This window comes from Notamacropus eugenii, chromosome 1 (assembly GCF_028372415.1).
Source record: "Notamacropus eugenii isolate mMacEug1 chromosome 1, mMacEug1.pri_v2, whole genome shotgun sequence".
NCBI lineage: Eukaryota > Metazoa > Chordata > Mammalia > Diprotodontia > Macropodidae > Notamacropus > Notamacropus eugenii.
Window position 1 is genome coordinate 181605907 of NC_092872.1, and position 12895 is coordinate 181618801.

The following is a 12895-nucleotide window of genomic DNA, read 5'->3' on the forward strand; positions in this document are numbered from 1 at the left end:
TGAACTGGGGGTGTAGGGAAGGTAGAGATCAAGGAAAGCCAGACAGAGAAGGTAGACCCTTGAACCAAGACTCAGAGGAAGATAGACATTACTTATGTGATTTTGGGTAAGTCATTTCACTTCCTGGGACCTCAATATCTCCATCTGTAAAAGGATAGGGTTGGACTAGATGGTCTCTTCTAATTCTAGATCTATGATCCTATTAGAGGTGGAGATGGTGAAAGGATGCATTCTAGCCATTCAAGTTGACTTATGGGAAAACAAAGGCAGGGGTGGGAGTGAAATTGGTAAAATGACAAGTTCAGAGAGTAGTGAATTTTGGTCAGAATGTAGAGGGTAGGAAAAGAATAGTGTGAAATGATGCTGGAAAGATAGGTTGAAACCAGTGCATGGAGGACTTTAAATGCCAGGCTAAGGGGTTTGTAGGTTATTCTAGAGGTGAGATGAAGCCATTGAAGATTTTTACTGGAGATTATTATATGATGAATTCAGGGAAAGTGGAAATTAGGGGAGAGGAATCCAACAAGCAGGGCTTAGCTCAACCCCTATCAAACCTACTGAGGACTTGGCTGAACTTAAATCTTTAGAGCACATCAAGAACCATCTAGAACTTACAGAGAGCCAGGAACAGCCTTAGAGAACATCAAGAACTATCTGGAACCTACAGAGAACCAGGAATACTCTTAGAATACAACAAGAATTATCTGAAACCTACAGAGTCAGGAATACCCTTAGAGCACATCAAGAACTATGCACAACCTAAAAGGCATCCACCTATAGAAAATCTGCTTTGTGTCCATAGAAAACTGCCTAGAAAGAATGAGTCTTCCATTATTTGGGGAGCCAGGGTTCCCAGACTTAGGAACCTTCTGAGTTTCCTAATTTGTAGGTTACAAGATTTAGACCTGGAAGTCACCTTTATTGATTCCCTATTCCAACTCTCTTGTTTCAAAAGTGTCAAAGTGGAGGCCCAGAGAGAACAAGTAGCTTCTCCAAGAATGCACAGGTAAAAGGGAACAGAGCTAGATTTTGAAACTGAGTCCTTTGATTCTAAATCTGGTTCTCCTTCCACTAGTCAAGTGACCTTTGTGTAACTACTTGTGACAACATACAGAAAGTAGCTCCTTTAAGGCCTGAGTTGGTTCTTTGGTCCCTGGGCTCAGCTTCTCCTTACACATCTGTGTGCTGGGAGAATCTGGTTGCTGGAGGACAGGAGGTCCCTCGGTGGCTGAGGCTGCCTCCTCCTTCCCCTGGTGGAGGCTGAAAGGACTGCGTGAGGTCCAGGGGGGGCTTGCTCCTGTACCATGTGGTCAGCAGTTGGTTCACCTGCTGCTGACTGGCGATGCCACGCAGGAGATCTTTCTTCCCCTCCTCACTCTCCTGGCCTTCGACCTCTGCCCCACTCTCCCAGGGGATGGCTCCATCTTGTCGGGTGGTGGCTAGTCCTCGTGCCTTCATTTCGCTTCTCATGCTGTCAAAAAAGTGCAGGACACACTTGTGGGCAAAGTCCCTGGCATGCTCACAGCACGTCTCATCAAACAGCTTCTGCTCCAGGTCCACATAATTACTCCAGTAGCGCCGCTGAACTAGGCGGGTCTGGTCAAAGCAAGGCTGCAGGGAACGGGCCAGGAAGGCCATCACAATAAGCGTCAACATGATGCTCCAGCCAATGGCCTGGGAGAGAGAAGGAGGAAAGAGTGACCTATGAACACGTGCCCAGGCTTAGCCCAACCCAACCCATCGAGAGAGACCATTTAGTCCTACCATTCCCTCTGTTTAATGCACTCTCCTCCTTCCCTTTCTACTTTGCATATTCTACCGCTGAGCCTTCTACTTAGGAACTCTGTGACCTTGGGTACATCAATTCACTGCCTGAGTCTCCTTTTCCTCATCTGCAAAATGGGTGTATTACTGCCATCCTTGTCAATGTCTCAGAGCTGTTGTGAGGAACTAATGAAATAGTGTACATGAAAGCATAAATGTATAGATAATGACTTTGTAAACTGTAAATGATATAGAATCTCAGAATTGGAAGGACTTAGAGATCATTTAGTCTAGACCTTCCTCATTTTACAAAGGAGGAGACTAAGCCTCAAGAAGGGAAATGACTTGCCCAAGGTCACACAATGAGTTTTTACTAGGACCCAAGTCTCCTGACTCCTAATTCTTTTTCTGTCTTCACTTCAGGATGTACTTATTTGTCACTTAGCCTATATAGTCTTAGCTGGCTAATTCTCTTTTCACATGTATGTCTTTGCATCTCTTCAGTGATACTGTGAGCTCCTTAAGGGTAGGGGAGGATGCTTGGCAAGAGCTCTAGACCCGGAGCCAGGAAGACCAGAGTTCAAAACCTGCTTCAGACATTTCCTAGCTATGCGTCCTTGGGCAAATCACTTGACTGCCCTGGGTCTCAGTTTCCTCATTTGTGAAATGACAAATCTGGACTTGATGATTTCTAAGGTCCCTTCCTGCTCTGCACTTCCCCTTAGGAAAAATGCCTAGAACACTGGACTTGGAGTCAGGCAGACTTGAGTTTGAACCCTGTGTCAGACACTTATATCTGTGTGACCCTGGGCAAGTCATTTAACTCCTCAGCCTCAGTTTCCTAATCTGTAAAATGATTATAATAATAGCCCCTTCAGCACAGGGTTGTTATGAGGATCAAATGAGATGTTATGTGTAAAGCACGATCATGGTAGCTAGCTATTATCCCAGTGACCCTGTTTCATTCCCCTCTGTCTTCTGCACACAGCACTGGGTACACAGTAGGATCCATTGCCTTCTATGTGATTTAGAGTTCTAAGGGCAGAGCTGTCTTTTGGTTTTGGTTTTTATCTTGTTCTGGGAAGGGGATGTCCTCCTGGTGTTAGACCAGGGTGGGAGCTGTCTGGCTTTATAAGATTTAGCTATTTCGTTTTTGTTGCTCAGTTGTTTCAACCATGTCCAGATTTTTCTGAACTTATTTAGGGTTTTCTTGGCTAAAATGCTGGGATAGTTTGCTATATCTTTCTCCAGGTCATTTTACAGATGAGGAAACTGAGGCAAATAGGATTAAGTGACTTGCCCAGGGTCACACAGTTAGTGTCTGAGACTAGATTTGAACTCAGGAAGTTGAGTCTTTCTGACTCCAAGCCTGACACTCAGCACTTTATCTACTGTATCACCTTGCTACCCCAACATCTAATTATAAGGTCCATCAAATACACTGAAGATACTTCTGATCCACACTTAGTAAGATGGACACTTTTCATTTCAAGTATTTCATCACATTCCCCTTTATGGCAGACATTAGAGTGCATCCTGGCTAGGATCAGGGTGACTACCTGAGGCCAGAGAAGGGTAAAGCTATCTGAGCCTTGGAGGGGTTGAGTCTGTGTCCTTGGCTTTTTGACCTCCTGCAATGAACTGCTAAGCAAATGTACTTGACCTGGTTTGGAGGCTTGGTAAATGAGATAAAAGGGCTGGAGCACCTCCAGATTACCTACCTGTGAGAGACAGCGCAGGTACCGGGACACAGCCTTCCGGGCAGGGTTGTCTCTCACCAACTCATCATCTTTGCAGGGTACCTTGGTTAGGAAGAGTTGCACATCACTAGCTGTCATATTGGCAAAGTCTGAAAACTTCTTAGGATCCACTGAACTACTAAAGGCACAGATAAAACACTTCCCATCCAGGAGGGCAAGGAGAATCCAGACCACAGGGGCAGCCAGGGCCCGCTGCAGGACAGAAGAACACAAGTACCTGTGGAAGGGGGGAAGGAAGAGAGCAGAGAGACAATGAAGGTCTTGAGTATCAGAGGGACCAGCAAAGGCAGCTGGAGTCCATAAGGTCAGAGATTCAGCACTAGAGAGACTGTAGAGGCCCTTGAATACAACACCTTCTTTTTACAGATAAAGAAACTGAGGCACAGAGAAATGAAGTGACTTGTCCAGGGTCACACAGTCAATATGTGTTAGAGGTTCCTGACCTTCCTGACTTCAAATCCAATATACTATCCAAACTATATATGGTAAGCTATAGGGAAGACAGAAGGAAACCCTTTACACTCTCCATCCCCCATCCTACACTCCCAACATCCAATGAAGAAGGTACAATGTCAGACTAGGGAACACTGAGGGAGGTGGTTGAAGTCCTCTTCCCCTAGGTCCTAACTAGATGGTGCAGTGGGTAGAGCTCTGGACCTGGAGTTAAGAGGACCTGAGTTTAAATATGGCCTCAGATACTTACTAGCTGTGTGACCCCAGACAAGTCTTTTAACCATGTTTGCCTCAGTTTCCTCATTTGTAAAATGAACTGGAGAAGAAGATGGCAAAACTCCTCCAGTACCTCTGCCAAGAAAACCCCAGATGGGGTCACAGTCAGGTGTGACTGACTCACCTGGCCTGGCTTCCAGTGACAAGCAGGACAAAGGACATAGCTTGCTTCACTTTCCTTGGAATTCTTGGTCTAGATTTTGGCTACCATATTCTACTTCTAGGCTTCTCCTTCCACTTCTGGGCTCCTTTTTAAAGGGTTTTCCAACCCCAACATCCAGAGCTGACCCACTCTCCCAACTGTTGCCCCAGATTCATCTCTTTGCATGGCACCAAATATGCTGCTGTATGCTAAGTTGACCCCAACAACAAAAACAACAGGAAGTTAACAAGCATTATTTAAGGTTTACTAGGTTCCAGGAGTTGTGCTAAACCCTTCGGAGTACGTAGATAGGCAAAACCAGTTTCTACCCTCAGCTTACATTTTGATGAGGGAAACAACATGTAAATACTTTTGTTCATGGGAGAGTTGTGCAGAGTAGAGGAAAGGAATCCCAGCGGAAAAACACCAAAGAAAGACTAGAGAGACCAGCAAAGACCTCCTGCAAAAGCTGGGATTGGAGCTGCATCTTGATGGGAGCTCGGTCACCTCCACTCCAACGTGAGGTCTTAATGACTACACAACAACGAAAACTCATCTTTATATCATCCTCATCATCCAAACTCACATGCGCAGACCACTTCATAGATTAGAAAGTACCTTCCTTACTACAAGCTTGTGAAATAGTGTGTGTAAGTAGGTCCTCTGTTTTATAGATGAGCAAATGTACCGAGGTGAAATGATCTGCCCAAGGTTCCACATGAAGGGCAATTCTGGAACCAAACTTCACTAATGAATTGAGGGCTGTGGCTCAGACATATAATGGGATCCCTTCAAAAAGTCTACCATTTGATTATAAAACCCTCCCTAGCGAGCACAATATTCATGTAGCAAAATAATATACGCATGTACAACATGGGATCCCTCAGCTTCATAGCATGGATAACATAACATGTACCTGTGCTTGTAATGACACTGTAGATATGTTATGCACAAATAAATAACATGTATAATACAAAGTATTCTTCCTGCTCATATTCTAGAGTTTATGGAATTGAAATGAGGAATATAACATGGGCATGGTACAAAACATGCATGGCCATAAAACAGCAAATATAAAGAAATGTGGAAAGATTCACACAAAGTGTGACTTGACAAAATGATGCCATGTGAAGAAAACATGAAGAAACATAAATATCCCTACTGTATAAAAAAGCAACCAAATTTGCTAAGTGCCCAGAAAGATATTATGGCCAAAGAGATTGGAAAGGGGTACAGTAAGTGTGACATTGTTTTCATATATATACATATATATACATATGTATGTATGTGTAATACGTATATTTATAGATATAAATCCTTTTAGCAAATTCCAAGTAATTTGAAATTCATGGTTTTCTTCCTTATTTTTATTTGGTTACTTTTATTAAAATTCTTTTTATTTATGATGAAAATAAAATAATTCATACAGGGTATATATAGCATTACACAATGTGCATTATAGTGTGAACAATATAACACTTTCTAATCAATTGATTCCAATTGACCTATGAACATTTGTTAAGTATCTACCATGTGTTAGGCACTGTGGTAGGTACTGAGGGTAGATAAGAAGATTTTTTAAAAATCCCTGCCTTTAAGGAGCTTTCATTTTATCTATTAAATTCTATCTACCACAGAGCACTTGTAACTATTTTAAAGCTTTTCTTCTTTTTCTCACTGTATATAATGTGGGCAGTGCAAAATAGCAAGAAGGGAGAAGAAAGGAAGGAAGGGAGGGAAGGAGGAGAGAAAAGGGGATGTAAAGAAGAGTGGAAAAGAGAGAATGGGTGGGAGGATGGGAAGGAGGAAGGAAGGTGACCTACTTGACGATGCCAGGGTCCTTCTTCCTTCTACCCGTGGGTCTCCTCCACTCCTGGATCAGCACCACAGACTGCCTATTGGCAATGAGTCCACAGAGGAAAAGGGCCAGGGGTGGTGTGAACAAGAGACCCAGGCCGTAGAGAGCATTGTACCGGGGCAGGCAGGGGCAGTTGAAGTCAAAGGAGGAGTAGATCTTCACAGTGGCCACAGCCAGGATCAGGCAGATCCCGTTCATTACAGACTCTGAGCTGGACTGGAAGTACTGGAAGATCATACGGAATTTATCCATGGTTCCAAATGCTGGTGAGGGACTAGAAACCTCAGAGGATGAAGAGGGTCACTCAGGACCCTAAGCATCTGACTTCTCTTAGATTCCACCCAGCTCAGTAGCTCTTCTGTCCCGAGGCTCCCAGGGTCAAGCTCTCAGGTAGGTGACTGTCCCTCCCTAGGTCCTTCCCGGCTCCAGAAGCCTCTTCCCAACAGCTTCCTTAGCTAACAGCCTTAGGCCCCCCTCCTTCCCTTCTCCTCTGGTCACACTTGACTCTTTGGAGTGTTTTCTTGGTCTGAGGTTGCAGTAAAGAAGCTTTTTTTCTCTACTGGCAGTACCTGGAGATAAAGAATGACCTAATGACTCACTGTCTCTCAGGAGCCAGGCCTATTCAAATAACCTGGTTCCTATCCCGGTCCCCTCCCTGGGGCCTAGGGAAGGGTGGGGTAGTTGGAAGAAAGAGGGAAGGCTGGGTTTCTTTGAAGAATCAGTGTAGGTAGCACTCGAGATGCTACTGCCAGCATATACCAAAATTAACTCCAAATAGATACATGACTTAGACCTAAAATGTGACATCATAAGCAAATTAGACAAGCAAAGAAGAAATTATTTTTTTGATCTATTGATAAGAGTTCATGACTAAACAAGGAACAGAGATAATCCCAGAAGATAAAATGGACAATTTTGATTTCGTAAAATTAAGAAGATTTTACACAAACAAAACCAATGCAATTAAAATTTGAAGGGAAACAGGTAACTGGGGGAAAAAACAAACAAAACGTTTACAGAAGCTTTCTCTGATAGGGATCTCATTTCTAGGACATAAAGGCTTGTACCATTTCTCAGCTCCACCAGCAGCACCATGTTGTGCCTGTTGTCCCCAGCTCCTCCAATGACTGTCATTTTTCCTTTTTTATCATCTTTATCCATCCATTGTGTGGGAGGTAGAAGCTCAGAGTGGTTTTAATTTGCATTTCTTTGATTCCCCTTCCTGCTTTCCAATGTATCAGTCTGCCAATTTTGCTTATAAATTTCTGTCATCCTTTTTCATGATGGTTGTATTCTAAACTAGTGTTACCTTTGGTTACCATGTTTCTCAACTTGACAAGGCGATTAAAGGTTTGATAGCTGGTGTGGTTTGAGGTTCTCTTTGTCCTACCATTTGTGGCAACTGGTTTACAATAATTAAATTTCTGTAAGAAATGTTGTTATTCAGGGTCAGCAGAGAGAGGGACAGAGCTGGCAACCTTGATCCTTCATTTCTGCCTCCATGGCAAAGTTCCCTGTCCCTCTTACACATTTATACTGAAAGCGTCCACATGGATATAGTTCTGTCCTGTGGTCAGGTATCAAGTCGTTGGTTGCCAAGAAAACCTCAAATAGGGTCACGAAGAATCGGATACGACTAAACGATAACAACAAAAATGGAACAATGTGTAGAGTGGCAGAACCTGGAGTCAGAAGGGGGTAGGAGAGAAGGCAGAAGCAAGCATTTATTAAGTACCTACTGTGTGCCAGGCACTGAGCTAAGTGCTTTACAAATATCTCATTTGATCTTCATGACAACCCTGGGAGGTAGGTACTTTTATTATTCCTATTTTTACAGTTGAGGAAACTGAGATCTACAGAGGTTAAATAATTTGCCAGCGTCACATAACTGGTAGCAAGTGTTTGAGGTCAGATTTGAACTCTAATCTTCCGGATTCCAAGCCCAGCATGCTCTCCATGGTACCACTTAGCTGTCTCTGGATAGGGAATGAATCCGGTATTTCATTGAAACTCCAAAGGGAGAGAACTCTCCTTACCAGGGCAAGGGGGCACCTTTTCTTCAACTGAAGTCTGAGAGAGTTGCCTGTAGCCTTGAGCATGGAATGTCAGACTAGAAAAGGACCTTAGAGACTGCTGAGTCTAGGGGTCCTTAATCACAGACCCCCCCTCCCCTCTCAGGATAATTCTTAGAGAAAATAAAGATGTTTTTTTCTTATTCAAATTCATGCATCCTTATGGCAACTAGACAGCACAGGATAAAATCCTGAGTCTAGAATCAGGAAATTTGTTGCTGTTTGGTCATTTTAGACTCTTTGTGACCCATTTTGGGTTTTCTTGGTAGAGCTACTGGGGTGGTTTGCCATTTCCTTCTCCAATTCAAACTGGGTTAAGTGACTTGCTCAGGGTCACATAGTTATTTAGCATCTGAGGCTGGATTTGAATTCAGAAAGATGAGTCTTCCTGATTCCGGGTACAGAACTCTATCCACTCTACCACACAGCTGCTCAGGAAAACCTGAATTCAAATTTGGCCTCAAATATCTGACACTAGCTGTGTGACCCTGGGCAAGTCATTAAACTTCTATTTTCTTCAGTTTTTTTGACTAATAATAGTACCTACTTCCCAGATTGTTGTAAAGGTCAAAGGACATGACATTTGTAAAACACAGTACATTTCTTGGCACATAATAGGTGCTTAATAAATGCTTATTCCCTTCCTCTTCCCCTCAGACAAGGGGTCTATAGACCCCAGGTTAAGAACCACTAATATAGTACAACACTCTAATTTCATTAAGGAAGAAAGTGACGGCCAGACATATGACATGTACTGCCCTAAGTTGTATCCTGGAGTCCAGCCTGAGTCACTCAACTTGCAGGCTAAGAAACTTTCTGTTGGCTACAGAAATATTCAGTAGTTTCAGATGTCTGTTCTGTGATTTAAGAGAATTTTGTTACACCTGTTCCATCTCCCAACTTTGGATGAAAAGGCCTGGAAATTCCCATAAGGTACCATCCTATCCCCATATGTGAAACAGACCTAGAAAACCTGGAATTAAGTTCAGTTCAGCAAATTTATATTAGGTGCCTATTGTGCACAAGGCTTCGTTCTGGGCAAAGACCAGACCACTTGTAGCACACAAAAGTGAAATGGTACTATTCTCTTAAGAAACTGATTCCTGTTCCAGGTTCCCCTTGGGTGACTGCAGTTCATAATAGGAAATATGCAATTTTCAGGAGAAATAATATTATTTATTGATTGATTTTTTTAATTTAATTTTACTTTTTTGGGTTACATTTTAAGTTCTGAACTTTCTCCCTCCTCCCTACCCCTCAATAGAAAAGGTCACCATTTGACACAGACATATAGACAGATAGATATGTCTATCTCTCTATATCTATCTATGTGTATCTGTGTGTATATATAAAGGCCACTACTGACACAGATCCATACTTACATATTTGGTGTGTGTGTGTATAAAGGCCAACATTTGACATATATACATACACACATATGTGTGTGTATTTTTTTGCATGTATGTGTGTGTGAAGGGCACCATTTGACACAGGTATTGTGTTTAGTGTGCATGTCTGTGTGTGTGTGTAAAGGCTATCATTCCGTGCATACATTATATATATGTGTATAATGCATATATGTTATATGTAACATACCATATTATATATGTAATTCTATTTATCAGTTCTTTCTCTGGAGGTGGATAACATCTTCCCTCTTAGGTCTTTTGTAGCTAATTTGAATATTTATAATACTCAGAACAACTTAGTCATTTACAATTATTCTTTGAGCAACGTATTTATTGATTTTTTAAATACTGGGTTTCTCTCACACCCAGGCTGGAAGTATAAAGGACTGATTCCACTATTAGTCCACATGAGAGCTTTGATCTACTGTTTACAACTTGGCCAGGCTTGCCTTTCCTTAGGCAACCTGTTGGCCCTCCTGTTCCAAGGGGACTAACCTTATTGACCCTCAACAGAGTACAGATATCTAGACCTCTCTAACTACATTAAGAAATATGCCAGCCTTGGTCTCAGCCTTCCCGATAGCTGGGATTACAGGCAATTGCAACTATGCCAGGATGACAATAATATTATTTAACAGAGTACTCTTGTACTTATGTAGGGGGTTGATCCTGCTCAGTTTCATGATTTTACAGGGAGGTAAATTTTTGGCTATTGTGGGAAGAGTGGGTGGGTAGACTGTTGTAAATGGGAGGCATCCCTTTGTGCTGCTGTCATGGACCTTCTGTTGTGGCTGTTGGTGTTTTTACTTTATGGAGAAATCCAGAAAGACCAAAGCACAGGTCAGAGAATGAGAAACTGAAGAAGTGATCAATTAACCATCCTCTCGTCCTTAGTCATAGACATGGCAATAGAGCATCTTATGCTAGGAGAGGGCAGTGGTGGAGCACGTGGACACAGCCTTATGGGCCCAAGAAAGGGAAACCAAGTGGTCAAAGATCAGGGACCCAGTCTCCAGCATAGGAGAGGTTTCACAGACCCTGTTGAGTTCATGGAAAGTTCAGAGACCTGATTTTCTATTTTTCAGGGTGTTATTTTCTTCAGCATTTTTTTGGGTCTCCTTTAGCAGGGTGCTGATCTGCTGTTCATACTTTGCTTGCATGTCTTTGATTGCTCTTTTGCAGTTTTTCCTCCAGTCCTCTAACATAATTTTCAAAATTTTCTGAGCTCTTTTTGAACTTTTCCCAGGTCTGAGCCCATTGAGTGGGCTGGGATGCAGAAGTCCTGACTTCCGTGTCTTTCCCTGATGGTGAGCACTGCTCTTCCTCATCAGAAAGGAGGGGAGGAGAAACCTGTTCACCAAGAAAGTAACCCTCTATAGTCTTGGTTTTTTTCCCTTTTCTGGGCATTTTCCCAGCCAGTGACTTGACCTCTGAATATTCTCCTCACACGCACCTCGCCTCCGGATCCTCCCAGCCAGCGCTTGGGGTCTGAGACTCAAATGCTGCTTCCCAGCCTCAGGGTTTTGGGCAGGGGCAGGGCTGCTATTCAGTGTGAGATCAAGTTCAGCTGCCCGGGTGGGGGCAGGGCCGCCTCACGGGCTCAGTTCCCTCAGGGGGTTTATGCAGAGACCTTCAACAATGGATCCAGGCTCTTGCCTGCTTGGGGAGCCCTGGTCTGCTCCCACCTCCGTTGGTGCCTCCCGAGGGGGCCTGAGTCATGGGGGCTCCCCACTCCCCTCTTGACCTGCTGAAGAGAGCCTCTCACTGACCCTTGTCACCTGTAGGTGGAGGGACCCACAGGGCTGCTGGAGATTCTGTCCCTGAAGCCTGCTTGGATCTGCTCCTCTCGGCGCTGGGCAGTCAGCGCAGGGCTGGGCTCAGCTCCATGTCCACAGTGCGAAGAACCTTTTGTGAGAGGTTTTCAGGCTCTCTGGAACAGAAATCACGTCCACTCCACTTCTGTGGCTTCTCCTGCTCCCGAATTTATTGGCAGCTCTTTTCTACAGATATTTCATGGGCTGTGGGTTCGGAGCTAGTGTATTTGTGTGTTTCTACTCCGCCATCTTGGCTCCGCCCCCCCCCCCCCCCCCTGATTTTCTAAAGAGAGAAAATGAAGTGGTTTGGCTTTGACATTCTTTTGGGAAAAAGAGACTGGGCACATGGCCTCAGAGCCAGAGAAGCCACAAGGGATCAAGGCAAAATATGAAGAAGCAAAAAATATGGATTTTACTTCTTGCTACTATCTGGAGTTATCTGAACGTGGTAAAAGCCCAGTGCTTATCACAGTGCCTAGCACATAGTAGGTACTTAATAAATGTTTATTGAATGACTGAATAGTGCAAGGTACAATGGGAATGAAAGCTGACCTCTTTAGCAGCTCTGTTTGTTTCTTTAGGGCAGTATCATAAAGTTAGAGTGTGAACATGTATGGGCTCCTGGGGCAAAAAGGGGACTCACTAGAATGCTGCCTCTTTAGCAACACCAAGTCTGTTTCCCTTCCAACAGGAGTCCTCAGGATGGTGCTATAAGTATGAAAGCTTGGGTAGGTCCCTGTGGGATGGTTTTCCCAAGAGAGGAAGGAGAATACCATCAATTGTTTCTGGGTTAATTGTGAATCCTGGTTAACTTCTGCAACCTTTTTATTTTGCAGAAGAGGAAATGGAGCCTCTGAGAGGTGGAGTAATGTGCCCAAGGCCATATAGGTAATAAGTAGTAGAACCAGTATTTGAAACCAGGCCCTCCGATTTCAAAGCCATTCCTTTTTCCACCATATTCTGTCTCACAGATAATGAAATCCTTTCCAGATCTAAATCCTGTGGTTTCAACTTGGGTGTCATCTTTGCATCTCTGGTACCCAGGACAATGTCTTGCACATAGCACTATAGATACACTTAATGAATGCTTGTCAGATTAAACGATTTCCCTTTTTCAAGGATATGTGATTTCAGTGAGTTTTTCCTCCACTGATGCAAATTTCCCTCAGTTGCTGGTGCCCCCTTCCCAAACCATCTTAGATTTAATCTGCATTTTCTGCAAATACTTGTATATGCACATGTTTTCTCCCTGGGTAGAACATAAACTCTTTGAGAACAGGGAGTATTTCATTTTTGTTTTTATCTCCTGATCCTAACACTTTCTCTAACACATATCAGATGCTTAAT

General features: G+C 43.4%; 1 protein-coding gene across 1 annotated transcript; it reads right to left on the reverse strand.

The window, feature by feature from the left end:
* Positions 1 to 1170: 1170 nt before the first annotated feature.
* On the reverse strand, positions 1171 to 6505 carry CALHM3 (calcium homeostasis modulator 3). The gene is made up of 3 exons (XM_072638840.1): positions 6219 to 6505; positions 3486 to 3741; positions 1171 to 1674 (listed from the first exon to the last, which is right to left on the reverse strand). Exons 1-3 carry the CDS (start codon positions 6503 to 6505, stop codon positions 1171 to 1173), a joined length of 1047 nt encoding a protein of 348 aa, XP_072494941.1.
* Between the last annotated feature and the right edge of the window lie 6390 nt (positions 6506 to 12895).